Raw genomic sequence first — 19,176 nt, forward strand, 5'->3', positions numbered from 1 at the left:
AAGATAGATATTACTATAATTCTCCAACAAAGTAAAGGCAGGAGACTAGTGATTAATCCAGCAGTCACTTTTCTGGGTATCTGGGTATTTACAATAGCCAAGACATGGAAACAACCTAAGTGTCCTTCAACAGACAATTGGATAAAGAAGATATGTACAATGGAATACTACTGAATCATACATAGTAAAAGGTGAAATATTGCCATTTGCAACAACATGGATGGATCTTGAAAGTATTATGCTAAGTGAAACTAAGTCAGACGTAAAAAAATAAGAACTGATTTCATTCATGTGTGGGATATAAAACAAAAAGCGACAAACAAAAAACAAACTCTTAGATGCAGACAACAAAATGGTAGTTACCAGAGGGACAGGGGCAGAAGGGAGGATGTAGAGGGTGAAGGGGGTCAAATATGTGGTGACGGAAGACTAGACTTCAGGTGGTGAGCACACAATATAGAGATGTTGGCTTATAAGGTTATATGCCTGATATTTGTTACCCTAATAAATTTAAAAAGGTGTCCTTCAACAATAGTAATGAGGGAAGGTAGTATATGTGGGCACAGATGCTTAGGTGGGTGAGGTGATGGTGGTAGTCTATGGAAGTTCTTTTCCAATAGCTTCATTTCTTTGAGGACAAAAAGATGCGTAGTCAGCAGAGTGGGAGAGTGAATGGACCAGGGAATCTTTGTTATGATTGCAGCATTAAAGACCACTTGAGGTTAGTGGTTATTAATTTGAAGTGGGCTGTCAGTGGATTGTTTTTCTCCAGCCAAGGTGCATGCACAAAGGAGGGGCAATTGAATTTTATCAGGACTGTGGCTTTGCTAAATCAGTTGGAAAAAGCAATCTAGGGAGGCAAGAAAGTTGAGGATATATACAAAGGAATGATTATAGTGATTTACCTGGAATTTAAGCAGGGTAAGGGGACAAGACCTACAAGAGGCAAGGGACAGTAAAAATGCCAAGAGATCAATAAATTGGAGGCCCCAATAGGGTGGAAAGATTGTTGGAGTTGCAGTTGTAGAACAATGAACTAGAAAGACAGGAGTTGGTAGTAAGAAAGGAAACAAAATATTGTCTCTATTTGGAGCCAACATTCTAGCATCTGAACAGAGATTTTATTGTTTGAGAGTTACTTACCTGTTAACCACCAAACTCCTCTTTTTGTATATGGAAGCAAAGATGTTTTGCATGGAGTACTTCCCCCTTCTCCTAATTTTATTTCTATGGTCTTTCTCAATGAAACGATTCTGTGATATCAAGTCTTGCTTTTTTAAAAGTGTGAACAGAACCTGCCGATGGACAGGCAGCGTAATAAGCATTGTCTCTATGGAAGGTTGCACAGGTTGTGCACTGCACAAAGGACGCCAGGCTGAAGGTGTGAGTGGGGCTAAGATTCAGCATGAGCTCTGCTCATTGAGCTACAGCCCCATCACCAGCTGCCTCTGTGCCCACAAAGGTTCATGCCCTGCTATGAGGATGTTCCTAGTGATGTCTTTTCTAATTCACAGAAAGGTGCTATGTAGACCAGGGAGCCCTAATAAAATCGGCACATGTGCTATGAGGTTTTACCCAGAGGGCTGGACTCAGCAGGCAGATTTGTTTTTCTGCTGAGAAATCCCTCGAAAATAGAACAAGTGGTCAGTCTTTTTGATGGAAAGGACCCAGTATTATATTTTTTCAGTTAAGTGCATAGAGTAGCTCTTTATAATACAGTCTTCATTTGGATAACTAAATTTGCTTTCCTCCAAAGAATATGTGGCTTTCTAGGAGATCACTGGTATTTGAGAAAAATGATGAACTATGTGTCACTGTCACCTCCAGTTTCTTGTCCATTTATCAGAAAAATGTTAGGTTAGACTAACGTAAGACATTTATAAAAACAAGCTGAATGATTTTTTTTGATAAGCAATGTGACAGAGTGGGCAGAAATTATTTACATAGGTGCTCATTTAGTATTGAAGTTCTTCTTTAATATATCAGTTCAGTTTGAGATACATTACTTATCAATGGTCTGTGAGTTTTCAGGTACCTTTAGCTATGCAAATTTTAGTCTCCTTATACTATTAAGGTTCATACAAAAATATCTACAAAGGTTCTTTTTTGGGGGTAAGAATTCTGGCAATAACCATTCACTGAATTGAAAACATAATACAGAACAGTTTTGTGGAGACAAAATCATCCAAGCTCACTGAGAAGCAAATATTAGCATAAGGGATGAGCTACAACTTGGAGACGTAACAAAGGCTATTTTTGCACTTTTATAGTCAGTGGTTAACCCAGGGAATGCTGTCCTGAGGTAGTTCAGGATCATTTCCCCTAATTGAATAATAAGAGTGAAATAAGGCTATCCAACTAAGCTAGCAGAAAAATCAAGAATCTCCACCCCCAAGAGATTTCTGGATTACCCATGTGAACGCTTTGGCAACTCTAGTGCTCTCCCTTTAGGCACATAGAACATTTTTATTGACACAAAGAACAATGCTGATTGTGATCTTGCAAGCAGGCACCATTCTCAATTATTCTCCATGGCTAGGCTTTCATCAAAAACCATGTTCCTTTGTTCTGAGCCCCTTTGAGGACATCTTGACTTTCTTTTTTACCGTCACCTAGAAATGCAATCTTTGGGCAGCAAAGGGAAAGTAAGACACAGAAGAGTGTGCAAGGGACAGCAAGGATAGTGGGGACTGGAATGCTCTCTCACAAGCCCGATAATGGTTCTTCACAGGCATACTCATTCTTTCACTTCAGAGCACAATGAAATTCCAGAACAACAGCCAAAGTCCTAGTCTTACCTCGGTACACAATGACACGCTAAAGCAAAATACATGTTTTTCCCCAAGTAATCTGCTATTAAAAATTATTCATATCATTTGTGTGGGAATTAACACAAAACTGCAATATGCGTTATATTTCCAGTGTAGAAAGTTTGGTTCCTGAGTGCTGGTCGTGAGGATGGCAAGTCTAAATGATAAATGAAATAAATATGTCATTTATTTGAATAGACTGAGCAACTGACTGAAGTGGTATTTGATCGATGGGAGGGAAAATGCTATAGCCGAATTATGTTAAGAACTTTAGAATATGCTTTGATGTGCATATATTAAAAGTTAGATTAAAAAGAATCTCAGTTTAACAGCTTCAGTTTACTTAAATTCCAGGGAGGGGAGGATATTCTCAGACTGTGCGTTTGATATGTGTCTGGTTAATAATGTTCTTCCCCCCATAGCAAGGTACATTTTAGTGCAAAATGTTAGTACCTAGTAGGCTATATGACATCTGTACAACAGGAATAAAGTTAGTATCTCAGTCAATACGCCAGTAAATCTTACGTTGCATGAATGTGCAGTTTTTACTGCATTTCTCAGGCTATAGTATTATTTTTCAAGTTTTTGTTTTTATTTCACATTATGAATTTACTTCCCTTTGATTTAATCACAGGTATTTTCTTTAACGTAAGCTATTTTAAGTGTAAATGTTATTCCTAAATAGCTTCAGATTCATTCTAGTAGTTAAAATAAACTCAGGCAGACATTGATCCAATTTGAATAACTACATGTAAATGAGACTACAGCACTATCTAATCCCGAGTGTCAGTCAGTTCCGTTCATGAAGGCTTTTTATGCATGAATATAAAAATACTTTATGTTCAGATGCTTTCACTTTACGGTATTCCCTTGAAAGCGATGTCAAAAAAATATTAAATAAAAAAGGTTTCAAACTTTCAGTTGGGCTATGATTTGAGGGGGAGATGAGTGGAAATGACAGTTGATGGTTACACAAGTGGACATCTTTATGGAAATATGTGAAAGTATAAACTAACTCCAACACTCTACTCTCTGAATCCTGTGCTATGAAATTATATATTGTTATTTTCAAAGGCTATTCTGCTTGTATTGAAATGCAACAGTTACTGAGCACCTACTATATTGCTTATTATGTAGTGCAGTTAATTGTCCCTAACAAAAACAAAGCCACAGATGATCTTATCTCTTCCTTTGTGTATATATGTGTATGTTTGAAGCTGTTTGCATACTCTAGGTTACTTTGCTTTTGAAGCTGCTTGGAGAGATCTCTTGGACTTTTTAGTAGTTGGTTGGTTTTATAAAGCATCTCAGAAAGCAAGCAGAGCACTGCCAGGTCTGCCAGAAATAGTTCTTTGAAGATTCCTTTTCAGGAGGGGTACTGCTTTGCTCATTCAGTGAAGACTTGGGTATAAAAATGACACAGAGAGTTTCAAACAGTTCTGCAGAAACTTCACTTTGGTCGCTAGACTTCATCATCCTTAGGAACTGAACCTGTCACTTGGCTTGCATTCTTCATGACAGAGGTTATCTTAAAACAGAAATGGCAGGAAAGCTTTCCTGTGCTTTGGATAGGAGACAAACTTGCTTTTGTAAAATCTGTGGTTTAGAAGAGCAAACAGAGCCTGGCAGAAGAAAACATATATCACCACTAGCCACCAAGTGAAGTTGTGGAATCCAAAGGTGACGGCCATGGAAATGTAGATCATCAGCTCTGCTAAGTAGTTAGGAGAAGAAACATACTCAAACCAGTCTCCAAAAGGGATTTGGTGCTTACAATGAATGACCACTCCTGAAATGGAAAAAGAAAACCTCCTGAATGAACATTTGACAAAAGGAAAAGTTTTATCACGTCACTCCCCAAATCATTTACAAAAACTCTTATTTAGGAAAGAGTATGACAGACCTATGTGCAAACCACCATCCTCTCCCACTTGCATTGTCAATCTACTATGTATTAAAAAAAAAAAAAAAATCACATGCTTAGGTTATACTATAAGCTGTAAGTAAGCACAAAAAGAAAGCCCATTTCTCCACCAATCCACCGAGCTAGAAATTAAGAGCTCAAACTCCTGAGTGAGACTGCTCGAGTTCAAATCCAGGCTCTAGCACTTACCATCTGTGTAACTTTAGGTAAGTTGTTTAACTCTCTGTCCCTCAGTTTCCTCATCTGCAAAATGAGGATAAGACTGTACCCACCTCAAGTGAGTATTGCGAAACTCTATGCAAAGTACTCAGAATAGGGCCCAGCACAAAATAAGCATTCAATAAATACTGAAGAATACTATTCCATTTTTAATATTTCAAAAAGCCTAATAAAAAGTGTACCTATGATAAGTGAACACACAATAATTAAAGTGTTTTGCTTTCGCCGGAATGATACTAATTCAGCCTGGTAACACTAGTGCTGGTTAGACCCATATCTGCAAGACAGGCTACCAAATGTGGGCACAGAATAGAATCATAAATATCAGGGCTAATGGGGCCAGAGAGACCTTTCAATATAATGCTCTCATGTTACAGGTGGGAAGATCCAGACCCAGAGAGTTGTCTTCTCAAAATGAGTATTTGATAGATACTCATTAGGGCAGAAAGGATAAGAGGGAAGGAACATGGACAACTAGCTTCTGAGGGTTAAAATCCACATGCAGTGGCTCTTAGAGATGCCTCACCTGCTTTGTTTTTCCTGAGATTGCTGAGAATGACGTGGCACTTATACTGATGGACAGATGACCAGATGAACATCATCATTCCGAGGATATGGAACCATCGAGCTTGCATGAAGAGATTTTTCCCTCTCACGTAGACTACAGAAAGAAGGATGATTAGCCAATGCTGCAAAATTTCAGAGGCTCAAGGAAGGAATTAAAAAATCATACAGTCAGTAGAAAACGATTATCCACTTATTCTGTTCCTCATGACTAGAAAATTGTCCTGGTAGAATTTCGCAAGTGCAGAGGGGAGAACATGTCCAGGAGATTGGCTCCTCAGCCAGAGGCAGCTTCAATGGTCCCCTGCAGAGATGTCCATATGAGACATTCTCTTGTTCCTTCTTCAGATGCTTTAAGCACAGAGTTTATCTCTGTCTCCTACTCCTGTGATGTACTCTTGTGTGGTGAGACAACTTTGCACCTCTATTTCTAAGTCTCGTTTTATGTCTTCTTTCTTACACTTCACTGTCAGGGAAACACTGTCTGAAATCTCTCCCTGAGCTACTAACCAAAGCCATTGTTAGGGAGACCCTGAAGGCAGAATGCTGACTTGCTGGGCTCCAGCCAATGAAGAAAACCACTGGAAGTAAAGGCTCAGAATAGGGTTTCTCAAAAAGGGGAGAAATGTAAATTTCAAGATGAAAAACAAAACAGTATCCCTTCATGATTAGAAAGAACCTAGTCACAGAGATTTAGTTTTAGGAGAAGAAAACACTCAAAACTATTCCTCTTCTCCAGCTATCAGGAAGAAGAAAAGAAATGCAGGTCCTGCAGGACGCAGTCAGGCTAGTTAGGGACTTGGCTGAAGAAACAAAGTTGTCCATTGACAACAGGGAAGAACCTGAGGCTCTGGAGCCCAGAGGGAGACCCTCCAAAGTTGATGCAAGTAAAAGCAAGGACCACGTGACTCCTTATGGGTACTTAGAAGTCGGACTCAGCTGATGAAAGCTAACGATTAATGAGAGTCCAGCAAAGTCTATCTGTGTTCATTTCTTTAAAAACTTGCTCTATGTAAACAATCTACTATTGTCTCTTAATAATAACTAGGGTTAGACGTTTAATTAAAAAGTTATATTTTTATAAGTCATAAATAAGCAAAATATGAAAAATACAGTTTTAAATCGAAAGGTCTTTAATTAAGCACAAGTCACTATAAGATTAAAGGTTGAAGTAGGTGTCTGGGCGGGGAGTTCATGTCGTTACCAAGTCATCTACTCTAAATGCAGAAAAATCACCTAGGAGGGAAAAAAGATCTGTAAGAGTAAATTGAAATTATGATGCAGGAAAGGGGAGGCAGGTAGAAGGCTCATATTTACCGGGAGTCTAATCGCTGTAGTATTTAATTATTCATTAATTACTTAATGGGTGTCTATGAGCCTGGCACTGTTGTAGGTATGAGGCACAAAGCAGTGAATACATCAGGTGAGATCCTAGTCCTCAGAAACTCACATTCTAGTGGCAAGATACAGACAGAAATGGGTCAACAAATCAATAACCCAGAAAATTTCGGGTAGAGATGGTATCCTACCTGAAAAGAAAATAGGACGGTGTAATGGAGAATGACTCACTCTACACTTTGAAGGCAAGGCGACGTGAAGATCTCGATAGTTTACAGATATTCTTTCTTTTCACTTTCACAAGAACCCTCTGAAATCAGTGTATGTTCCTAATTACAGGTGAAGGTTCTGAAGCTCAGGGAGATTAATTAAGCCAGAATTCAGACTGAGGCCCACCTGACTCCCAAGCCCGTTTCTACCAGACCCTGCAGCTAGCAAATGCTCCAGTGTATTCTCTCTCAATGAGTTCCTGAAACCAGTTCTCCCCATATTGTGCCAAATGACCACAGATGACCTCTTGGAGGACAAATAGGTGAAACAAAAGACAGCTTCAGAAAGGAGTGTCTAGAAAGCTATTTTTGTGGGTGCCTTGGCTGGCTCTCCCTCACTAATTATACAGGAGGGAGGGCAGAAGGTGGGGTCCAGCCAGCAGAGAAGACACCAGAAGAGATATATAATGCCAACAGAAACTACCAGACTGAAAGGTGGGTTACCAAAGTGCTTAGGAAAGGTCCTTTGGGTGGAAAACCTGTACTGTTCACCAGGAATAATCGCTAACCCACGGTACTGGGCTGCACATGAATACCACAGCAGAAAGCTCAGGAAAGAAAAATTAACTTAAGTTCAGAGGAATTCGATGGAGAGATGCTGGCTGAGTGGCTAGAGCCAATAAATAATTCACGAACTGAGAAAGGTCACCAATAAGATGTGCTTGAAGATCATCCCTCAAGCCATAGTGGCCTTGGGTGGCACTACAACGAGAGACAGAGGGCGTTCAAGGGGCACTGATACTGAACTCGAACGTGAGGAGAAAGCTCACTCACTGAGGATTGGAAATACCTAGATCTTGGTCTCAGTTTGTAAAGATGGATGGGCCAGCTTCAGGAAATATGGAGGCTTTGGACTCAAAGAAAACAGTCATGAAAGATCTACGCTACAGTGTCAGGGCAGACAGATACCAAGGCTGCTGGGTGAAGTTCACCTCAGCACTAAAAACTCAGTTCAGTCACCCTAAAAACTTGATTATTCTTAATAAGCATGCATTTTTACCTAAATGATAGCCACATATGATAGATATTCTTCCCACTTCACCCCCAAATAAACCACTTTATTTCCTCCTTATAAACAAAGGTCATGATTTGGGTTCCCTCTTCCTGGTTAGTGAGAGCTCAGAAATGTTAAGACACAATTGTGATTTGGCACAGTACTCGTCCTCTCCCCTCAGGCTGCCTGACTTGAAGAAACACTTTGTTGTAATGGCAACAAAATGGCTTCCAGTATTCTTCAAACTACAACTATTCCCCACGAGTCCAGGCCACCTGCTCCTCCCCTAGCTTTCTGTGATTAAATGCTGCACCACAGTTTCCCCTTCCCCAGCCGCACCCCCTACCATTCTACACAAACACCCCAGGATGACTGAGGCTTTGGGAAAGCAACTTTCTTTGCTGACTCTTTCTCCTATTCTTGGGTATAACCTGCTTCCTGTTCAACTCTTGACCACACTTCGTCTTTCTCTTCAGATTTACTCCACATGAGTTCATTGATTTCACTCCCATTGAGGAAAACATCACATCCTATTTCTTCATCCTTAAACCAAACCTCCTGAATACTTTTCACTTTACTCTCTTTACTGAAGGCGTTACTGCTTATGTTGGTGTCTTTCAGGTTTTAGCAGTTACAGTTAACATATATACCCCTGGGCCCTGGGCATGTTGACGTTTTAAAGTTACTATTAGAGTCCAAACTCCTCCAACGCAAAGTGGGTTGGGCAGGTCTCCTACTTTCAAACTTCCATAATGCTTGGCGGAGCATGAGACCTCATGCATCCAATGACTCAGCTAACAGACCCCAGGGACCACTCACCATGCCTGCCGTCCATTGGCACTTGGCTCAGCACAGTTATGCCGACAAGAATATAGTAGACGAGTCCAAACCAGTAGTGCACGATGTGAATCATGGCATTGGAGAAGACACTGACATAGACGCACTCAAAGAGTCTTCGCAAGCTGTGCAGCCACACAAACACTAACACTAAGAATGCAGACAGCGCCAGCTCATCCCCTGCAATTCAGAAAGCAACACGTTCAGCATTTCTCTCTTGGGGATTAATCCAAAGTTACGTTTGCCCCCACTGTTACACATAGTGTTGAACAAGATTAGAGCTAGGAAAGGGACCTAGAAGTCATACAGTCTAACACCTTCCTTTTTTAGCAATGAGGAAGTAGGCCAAGTACGTTGGCTCCAGGTTACGTAGTAAGCTAGTGACAGAGCTGGGACAAGCTCACGTCTCCGGACTCTTCTTCTCCATGTGGAAGCCTTGCATGGATATCACTGTAAGGGGTCCATGCACTCAGAACCCAGGGTCTGTGGCACTGGCCAATGGCACTAATAGTGAAGGTGGTCAGGGAGAGTTTCTGGATGATCTCTGAGCAACCCCACCTGGTGGGATCCCTGGGATCAGGGGAGAAAAGAGGCGCGGACACCTGCACATATAGAGGCTGAAAGGGGGATAGGAATAGACAGGGAGAATTATGCATTCCTTGCCATATTAAAAAAAAAAGGAAATTATACATTTAGGGGATTGTGAGCTTTGAGATCGATCTATCTACCTACCTGCCTCTCACCCCTCTGCCCAAATAGAAGAAATGCTTTTAAAAATGACTTAAAACCTACATTTTAAAAAAGTGAATATCACACACTTACACACACACACATGCTATAATAAATACACAATTTAATGTACTTTTACAAACTAAATCAACCAACCCCACCCATGTAACCAGCACCCCTATCCAGAAACAACATGACCAGCACCCCGGTGTTCCTTTCTAGGTGCTGCCCCTCCCCCAAGCCACTCTCCAAAGGGTAAGCCCTGTCCTGACTTCCAACAGCCATAAATTAGCTTTGCCTATATTTGTATTTTAAATATAGTAAAATCTAGTTTATACTCTTTAGGAATAGGTTAGAACAAATATCCAAATAAAATTCCTCACAACCACCCTACAAACCCAGTCCCACAGTAAGCAAATGAAGAGATGAAATTGCAATGCCTGAAGTGGGATTCACTGAGGTATTCTCCCCTCCCAAATAGGGTTTGCATAGGGTTTCCCTTCTGACTGTCTTCTTTTACAACGAGTTCTTCTGGTTACGCAGAAAAGGATTGTTCTTAGGGAGCCAGTGGTGTGGCTGCTGGAACAAAAAGGACAGAACAATTTATTTCTAATTCTGCCCCTCACCCGCTGCCTGACATTAATTGAAGCCACTTTGTTTTCACCTTCAGTACCTTATTTTAAAATTGTTCTATATCTGAGGAAAATTTAATAGCTATTTAGTAATCATCTAGTCAACAACTATTTACAGTCAATTTTATTACATAACCAAAGCTTTATGGAGTAACAAACATTTTTAACTGGTGATCGAAAATTTTCTATCAAATTTCTGGAGTTCTGAGACATGATTTTGGTTGGGCTACATACGTGATGAATGTTTCAAGGCAAACCCAAGGGATCCTAAAAGCTTTTCCCCCAAGTCTAAAAACTTCTGTATAAATTGGTCAACAGTTCGAGAAATATCAGGGGGAGAACAGCCAGTCCTGTACACAGCCCAGCACTCGCTGGGAAGTCAGGGACGAAGAGCTGACTCTGAACTCTGCAGGATCTCAGTGCAGGATGTGGGGACATCCCTCGAGATGGCTATGAACCATGCAGAACTTTTTGCCCTCACCCTCCACTTCTCAGTTCCTGCTGAGGTGAGCCTGAGAGTGGTTATGAAATTCCCAGAACAGCTTCCTGCAGGCAGGAAAGCAGGAACAGGACACAATGGTTGTGATTAGCCAAGGGAGTGATTGATTACCTTGGAACTGCACAGCCCCAAGAATTCTGAGTAAAGTATGAAGCCAGCTTGGAAAAGGTGCTCCCAAGAACAGAGATTGAGTAAGGCACCAAAGCAGGAAGCCATTCCACAGCACTGAGATGACATAGAAGTGAGAAAAATACCTGCAAAGGGAAAACAAGTTAGGCAGTCATCACAGTGGAGTCACTTTATTGTGCAGGCAGACTATTTTTACTTTCTCCTCTTTCCCCCATTTCCAAAGTATAGTTTTTCTTTTTAATAGATCCTTAACCCTACAGATGTTCAGATTTTTAAAATTTCCTTTCAAATGGTGGGATTTGTTAACTCATAGGAAAAGAAAGGACTCCTGAGGTTAACAAAAATACAACTGACGCTGTTAAACTTAGACTAAGGGTCAATTAGCAATCCAGATTATCCCTGGGTAACAATAGGGGGCCCCCACCCCTGGGAGAGAGAATCTGGATTGTGCTAACACAAGCCAAATCTGTGCAAGATTTCTAAATTCCAAGCAATACTGTTGCAATAGCCATACAACTGCTACACAACATTTGCGCAACCACAGGCTCTCAGGTCTGTAAGAAACCTTAGAGATCTTCTGATTCAGTTTTTCTAAATTGTGCTAATCTAAATGGCTTAGATGACAAATATTAACTCATAAAGCTAGGTGTCAACTCCTGACAGTTACAGCTGTCATATAAGTATAATGCCTATGCTGCAATCAATCATTATAAATGAAATACAAATAAAACCACAAAACCAATAAAAACTTCAACTAGCAATGTTAATTTGATGTAAAAGATGATGTTGGTTTGCTGAAATCACCTAACACAAGGGCTTAACAGTTTTATTTTGAGGTCCGCTGACTATTTTTCCCTATTCAAACCAATTCAAAATCATTCTGCCTCTGCGGGGTGCCTGGAGGTCATTTGGCCTCCCTGCTCTTCAGTGCATGTGAATAAATGAAGCCTCTCTCCCTCTTGTCTCCTTAGACTGTCACAAAGTAAGACGACCTGGAGTCAGGAGGAGTAGACATAAACTCAGGCACTCCCCTTCCAGATAATCCAGAATATTCTTGTCTCAGAACTCACAGCCTCCCCACCGCCTCCCCGACTCCCACCAGACCATGCCCACACCCAATCTGACAAATACCCATCTTGAGACAGGTTACTCAGCATGTTGTTAGGCAGACAGAAAGGTCCCCGATAAAATAAACAAAGACAGCCATATCCTGGAACTTCAGGTTTCGAAAGAACTCCTTCACTCTACGACAAAATATAATAAATTATCTCAAAATCCCTTTTGGCTGGACAAACTGAGCAAATTGATACATAGGACTGGGTCATTTTGTTAATCCCTTCAGGATGAGCAAACAGAACAATGAATTCTGTTAGAAGGTGCTAGTTCCCTTCTTCAACCGGACAAGAGAAAATATAAGAATAAGAGCCATTGCCCCACGCTGGGTACCCCATTGGGGACCCCCTCCCACTCGGGAGCTCTGACCCTTTGCTTTTAATAAACTATCCTCTTTTACAACTCCTTGCCTCTCCTTGGTCCGTGCTTCCATTCTTTGGTTTCACGAGACACGACCCCGGCACTCACTCAAAAATCTCCTCTATCAATCTAATCTGATCTTTCCATAGCAACCCACTTAATTCTCCCCACTACTGTTACAAATTCTACCCCTGATCTGCCCTGGCTGAGCCATCCTGCTATTCCTGATTCTGATCTTTTCCAGGCTCAAGAGCTTAGTTTCCTCAAAAGTTCACGCATCAGTGCCAATTCCACAGTCCCCCCCACCCCCCTTCTGCCCTCCACTGTCCTTTTGTAGCCTTCCAGGATCTTCCTGAAGACACACTTCAGAGAACTGAGCCCCAGTCTGGCCTGAGTAGCAGGAGCAGAGCAGAATGTCTGCAGGCTCCCGCGGAAAGGGAGAGGGCCGGCTTCTGAAGGGCAACTTCTGAGCCAGTCACTTGACCTATTTCATTTTTGCACAAATATTTATGTGGACAGTTCATGAATGAACCTGTAGACATGTAGCTAATGCTGGGTGAGGGGGCAGAGAAGGCGTAGAGGGGAAGCCATTCTGGATGGGTGGTCAAAGATGGCCGCTCTCAAGTGACATTTGGCTAGAATGAGTAACCCTTGTGAATTGCAGGGAAGAATTTCCTAGGCAGAGAAAATGCCAACCACACAGACCTGGAGATCGATAAAGGATAACTCTGTGGAGAGCGACAGGTAGTAGGGGGAGAGGGGCAGATTCTTCGGGGGCAGGAAAGGACACTGACTTTTATTAAGCATGAGGGGAAGCCATTTGAGCAGAGTGGCTGAAAGTAATAATTTGTGTTCTAAAACTCCTTCTGCCTGATAGAAAAGTTCTGGAAACTGATAGTGGTGATGGTTGCACAAAAACGTCAATGTACTTAAAGCCACTGGGCTGTACACTCAAAATAAGTTAAAATGGTAAATGTTATGTCACATATAGTTTGCCACAATAAAAAAAGAGCATTGCTCACTCATTCTACTCTTTAAGTTACAAAAACAATCCCTCTGTTAACTAGGTAGAGAATAATCCAGTTGTGGGGAGACCAGTTTATTGAAAGATTCATTCATTTCATCTTCACAATCCCGTAAAATTTGTGTGGTTGTGTTCACATGGCAGATGAGAAAACGGAAGCTCAGAAAGGGTAAGTTACTTACCCAAGGCCATGCACTCACTAAGTAAGTGGCTATGTTTGGCTCCAGACTCAGCCCTGATGACTCTGCAGTTAAAATCACACGGCTGCACTCCTATTATTCATGCAACCTAGACTTGCCCGAACCTGCTGTTCTGGCCCTACATTACATGTACCCATTTCTATCAAGCCTAAAGCTCAGCAATCCCTCAAGTGTGTTGGCATAAGCGGTTAAGCCACATCCTGCTGTGCCCAACTTGTGCCATAGTGTTTTTGATTTACAGGAAGCTCTTTTTCTCATCCCTGCGTTTTGTACATTCTATTTCTGGTTTTGCTCGCCTGATTTCCTTCGATAGAAAACATATTCTACTCTTTATACCAGGTTATGTTTCTTGCTTTTTAAAGACCCAGCTCAAGCCTCAAAAAGCAGATCTAAATACTCCACTTCCTTGTTTCAGACACACTCCCTCTTTTTCCTCCCTTGGCACTTTGCTTAATTGAGGCACTGTTTTCCTGGCCCTTGGGAACATGGATAAGGTGATGTTTATGGTGACGCTGCACTTAGCATTAAGCAAGCACTCCTTTGATTTAAGAAACTTGAATGCTTATTATAAGCCAGGGAGTACTCTAGGCTCTGGGGACACAGCAACAAACACAACAGACAATTCCCGCCCTCATGGACCTTATACTGACACACAAAAGTAAATTTTACAGCATGTCAGTAGGTGATAATTGTTACAGAGCAAATTAAAGCTGGGAAAAGAAGGAATGCTGGCATGATAGAATTATACTTTTAAATAGGGGGGACGGGGCATGCCTCACTGAAAAGGTGTCTGAGCAGAATTATAGGAAGTGAAGGCATAAGCCATGTAGCTATTTGGGGAAAAAGCTTTCCAGGTAGAGGAAACAGGCAGTGCAAAGGCCCTGAGGTGGGAGAGGGGACTGGCAGAGAGACCCGGAAAACTGGACTGGAACCACATGGAAACAGTGAGGTGGTGGGGACAAGACTCAGGGTCTTGGGCTCTTCCAGTGAGTGAGTTAGAAGCCACTGGATGGTTTTGAGCCAGGAGACATGATCTGACTTAATACATATTTGCCTATTGCCAGAACTGATAGCAGGCCCCGGGAGGGGAGCTATGGGGCTAACAAAGAAAGGGAACTAATGTGCATTGAGTTCTGAGTGGCTGGCCCTGGATTACGTGCTTTAAGGGCATCACCACTTACATGACAAGCAGGTGCTTTATGCTAATAACTATACTCTATCATAACATATTGCCTGGACCCCGTAACCACCTTCTAATCCAGTCTTCTCCACACAATGGCTAGTCATCCTTTCAAAATATAAATCATACAATGCCATGTTCCCTTCCCTCAAAATCCATCCATGGCTTTCCATACACTCAGAATAAAATTCAGTGTCCACCATGACCTGGAAGGCCCTGATGAGCAGCGAACTTGTCTCCCGCCCTACTCCAACCTGACCATCCTTTCCAGCTTTGTCACGGCCACTGCCTCCCCTACCGGTTTTGCTCTTGATCAAGTAACCCTAATGGAGTTCCGCTGAAGCACTAATCACACCTGAAATTATTTTGCTTGTTTTACAAGATTTGTTTACACATCTACTGTCTGTCTGACAAGAATAAAAGCTCCAAGGAGTCTAGAATAGCTCCTGAAACATAGTATTACTCTATAAACACTAGTTAAAAATGAATGAAAGAGAAGGTATCTCACCTAAAGTTACTCTCAGAGTACGCGTCAAGTTAACCAACAAACCGATTAAACCTAAAACCTTTTAAAAACTTCTTTCAAAACCTATTAATCAAGGACCTTACTATTTGCTAGGCATTGAGCCAGGGATATGACAAACAAAAATGTAAATGGATGGAAAGTATATTGTCTAGAGCAGAGGTTCTTAATATTTATCTTCCATGGACTCCTTTGCCAGTATGGTGAAGGCTACAGGCTCCTTCTCAAAATGTTACTACAAGCATAAAATACATAGGGATTACAAAGGAAACCAATTGTATTGAAAGATGGGTAACACAGCTACTAAAAAACAAATTTGTGCTATATTAATATATATGCTTCTTAATGTATTAAATAACAAGATCTAGTGAGGGAATAACTACAGTATTCTTATAGTGATGAAAATGTTTTGCGGAGTGATGAAAATGTTTTGCGGTCTCTTCAATATTTTTAATGTAAAAAAAAACTGTCACAAAATTGCAGGTACTGCTAATTCTACTGTGGTTTGTTGATTACATTCATCATTAAGGAAGTGCTGAATTTCAGCTAGAGGTTTGTGAAAGAAAGATGTAATTTTATTTCCAATCCAAGTTTGCCCTGAATGCTATCTACAGATCCCCTAACCTCTAGTTAGGACCCCTGGGCCCCAGTGGGGAAAATCTGGACGGCTGCTCTCTTTGCCTGTAGAGCTCAATTCGGTTGCAATGTTTCCATACCATTTTAAACTTTTAGAAACAGGAGAAGTACTTCCATATACACTATGCAAGTCAAGAGCATTGTGACTCTTGTTGGAAGTCATATATTTATTCAGACTTTCTGGGATATCAAAACTCTAGGAAGCAAAAAGAAAACAAGAAAAGCAACCATTATCTTCATTAAAAAAAAAAAAAGTCTACCAGATAGGGGTAATGGAAACAAACAAACATACCATGAACTGATTTAAGGTTTAATTCTTGTCTCCTTAGGAAAAAAAACCCCCAAACAAAATTATCTAAGCACAGTTTTTAGGTGCATAAACAGGATATACAGTTGCCTAGTTTTAAGTGTATAATAAAGTTATAGGTTTATTTGCACTTTCAACATGTACTACTGAATTTTGCACAAGGAAAAATATTTAAATGTAATATCAAGGCATTTTTGTCTTCATTATTGGCCTATATTTGTTGCACCGTCTCCAGTACTAAAATAAATGTTTAAATTTAGAAAAAAAAAGCAAAACAAAATACCATGGGAGGTTCCACTCTAGAATTCTGGAAGAAGAAAAAGCGTAAATATTTTCATAATATAGTAGAAATTTAAAGAAGCACAAAGAGTACCAACTGTTGTAATAAATAAGGCAAAAGTAGCAAGTCTGTTTCTTGGTTGTCATATGCCAGACTTGAGTAGTAACAGCTCGAGTTAGGTAAGTGTAGAGAACGACTTAAAATATGTCCTTTAATCCACAGACACTAGTACTTTTTTCAAAATTCCTAAAAGAAATTGTTAGAATTCATACTCTCTAAGAAAGTTTTTTTTCCTTCACTTTATAAATGAAAATGTGACAACCTTGGAATGCCCCTGCTATAAAATGGAAAAGGACATGCTGCAATGAAACTTGATAACAAATAGGATGACAGATAATTTTCACTTAAAAAGAGCCTCTAAAGACTTGGTTTTTTAACCAACTGGTCTTGAACACTTCTACTTTTTCCCCAGGGCTTCATTCCATTTACTTTTCCTCAGAATGGTAAATGGGATGAGGCCTTAGTTCTTCCTTCTCAGTGTAACACCTGATAAATCTTTCTCTAACACTCAGAAGTGGGGGGTTATCCACGTTGCAGAAGCCAAGTTATACTTAGCCCCATTCTTGTCTGTGGGCCAGGGCACTCTGCCTATGTGAAGTTTAAGCGATAATGCAGATGTTTTAATACATCAGAAATTGAAAAACATTCTTCCAGATTCCTTCCTAAATGCCAACTTAAGATGCATCTTAAAGATAAAAAAGCCACTGCTCTATCCTTACCATCTGGAAGTGTTTGGTTGACTCTTACCAGCTCTCTTCTGAATTCAAGGTAAAAATGAACAAACTATAACAAGTCTTACAATTTCTGAAAGAGTTCTATTTAAGCCCTAACGATTTCATCTTTCGTTGATTTTGGTTATGAAATCTGTTAGAAGTCAAATGAAATTTCAGGATGTGCCATCATGGGCAATTCTCTCAGGGGCACCTGCGGAGGTGCGCGTTAGGAGGGTCAGTGCAGCCGCAGGAAGTGTAGCCAGGTGTGGGAACCAGCATCTCGCCCTTCGTCCTGGCTGCGAGGGTCGGGGAGACAAAAAGGGGCAAGAGAGGAGCGAAGGACAGGAGTGATTTCATTTCTGGTGAGTTCTGGCGACCTAAAGTTAGATTATAAGCCCCTACCTAGAGTGCAGGGAAGGGGAAAGAGAATTTGGTGACAAAGGAGACTAATTTGCCGCCTGCTGACCAGGCCTAAATTCGGAAGCGCTGCCATTCCCTCGAAGGAAAGACTCAGTGGGGCCCCAAGTTAGCGTTCCTGATAATGCACGCGGCTCAACACGTCGATGTCGTTGGACACTCGGGACATTCCGCTCCCAGGGCCACGAAGCGGCTGAGGACAGTGCTCTGCGGCCCGGCCGTGGCAGCGCCCTGTGGGAGAACACGCCTGAGTCCTAGGGCCCTGTTAGCGCCCGCCTCTGCTGCCCCATGCCGGCTGCCCGAGCCGGGCGACTGCGCCTTGGCAAACCCAGACCCGCGCCCCGGGCGCGGTTACCTCTTGGGAACATCAAAGCTCCGGCAGACGGCCGGGCGCAGTGAGGCCTCATGCTTGGTTTTCCCATAGCGGATCAGGTCCTGGAACAGGGCGCTGCTGGGGAGCAAGCCAGGCGGCAGGAGCTGCAGCATCAGGCTCAGCACGTAGGCGGCGGCCACCATGAGCCACACGGCGTGCAGCGGGCTCAGTACTGAGAGCTCCGATCCTGCCCAGAGAGCCATGGCCCGGGCGCCCGCTTCCGCGCTCCCAGCGTTCGCACCGCCAGCGGGCGCTGGAGTGGCCTCTCGCGGGCCGCGCGCCGGTCGTAGGCGGATGGCACGCTGGTGACGCGGCGCTGGGCGGGGACGTGTTCCGCCCCGCCCGCGAGTCACCCGCCTGGCTGCGCGGGATCCCGGGATCCAGTCGCGCTGCGGCTCTCTGGTCGCTCTCTGTCCGTGGTCCGACTCGTGGTTTCCTAGGTAGGACCCCAGAGTATGATTCAGCGGAGCAATGTGATTCAAAGACCACGTGCCTGCGAGTCTTCATCGCCGCCTATTTTCACTGGAAAAATGGTAACAATCCTAAATGTTCCGCGTTAGGGTATTTAGCTAAATGACGGTACAGTAAAACGACGGAATAACACGCAGCCATCGACGGAATAACACGCAGCCATTAACACATTTAAGTGCGAAAACTGTAGAAACACGGAAAGCTGTTTACGATAACTGAAACAGGTTTAGTGGGTGAAAAAAAAAGCCCACTATAAAATACATAGCAATGATGGCAAACAACTATATTAATACAAATGTATGTGTATATGGATAACAAAAGCAGGTCATACACAAAATGAATATGATGTTGCGAATGTGTGTAATTTAAACGTAAAGTTTAATCAAGACAATTTCAAATAACAAAAATGAAAGTGGTAAAAATTGTATTTAGAAAAACATCAGTCCTCTGCTTACTAGTTACATTTCCCAGAGCACAGTTTTTAACTCCATGAGCTGTTTCTTCTGTTATTTACCTCCATGTAGTGACAATGCTATTTCTTGACTCATCTATTTTGAATAATATTGACTTTCACG

General features: G+C 41.9%; 1 protein-coding gene across 1 annotated transcript; it reads right to left on the bottom strand.

Annotated features, from left to right (window-relative positions):
* Positions 1-1,954: 1,954 nt before the first annotated feature.
* On the bottom strand, positions 1,955-18,424 carry SRD5A3 (steroid 5 alpha-reductase 3). The gene is made up of 5 exons (XM_019740189.2): positions 18,113-18,424; positions 10,927-11,069; positions 8,938-9,135; positions 5,480-5,614; positions 1,955-4,599 (listed from the first exon to the last, which is right to left on the bottom strand). Exons 1-5 carry the CDS (start codon positions 18,331-18,333, stop codon positions 4,340-4,342), a joined length of 957 nt encoding a protein of 318 aa, XP_019595748.2. The 5' UTR covers positions 18,334-18,424; the 3' UTR covers positions 1,955-4,339.
* Positions 18,425-19,176: the final 752 nt, after the last annotated feature.

The sequence above is a fragment of the Rhinolophus sinicus genome, linkage group LG02 (genome assembly GCF_036562045.2).
Source record: "Rhinolophus sinicus isolate RSC01 linkage group LG02, ASM3656204v1, whole genome shotgun sequence".
In the NCBI taxonomy this organism is placed as follows: domain Eukaryota; kingdom Metazoa; phylum Chordata; class Mammalia; order Chiroptera; family Rhinolophidae; genus Rhinolophus; species Rhinolophus sinicus.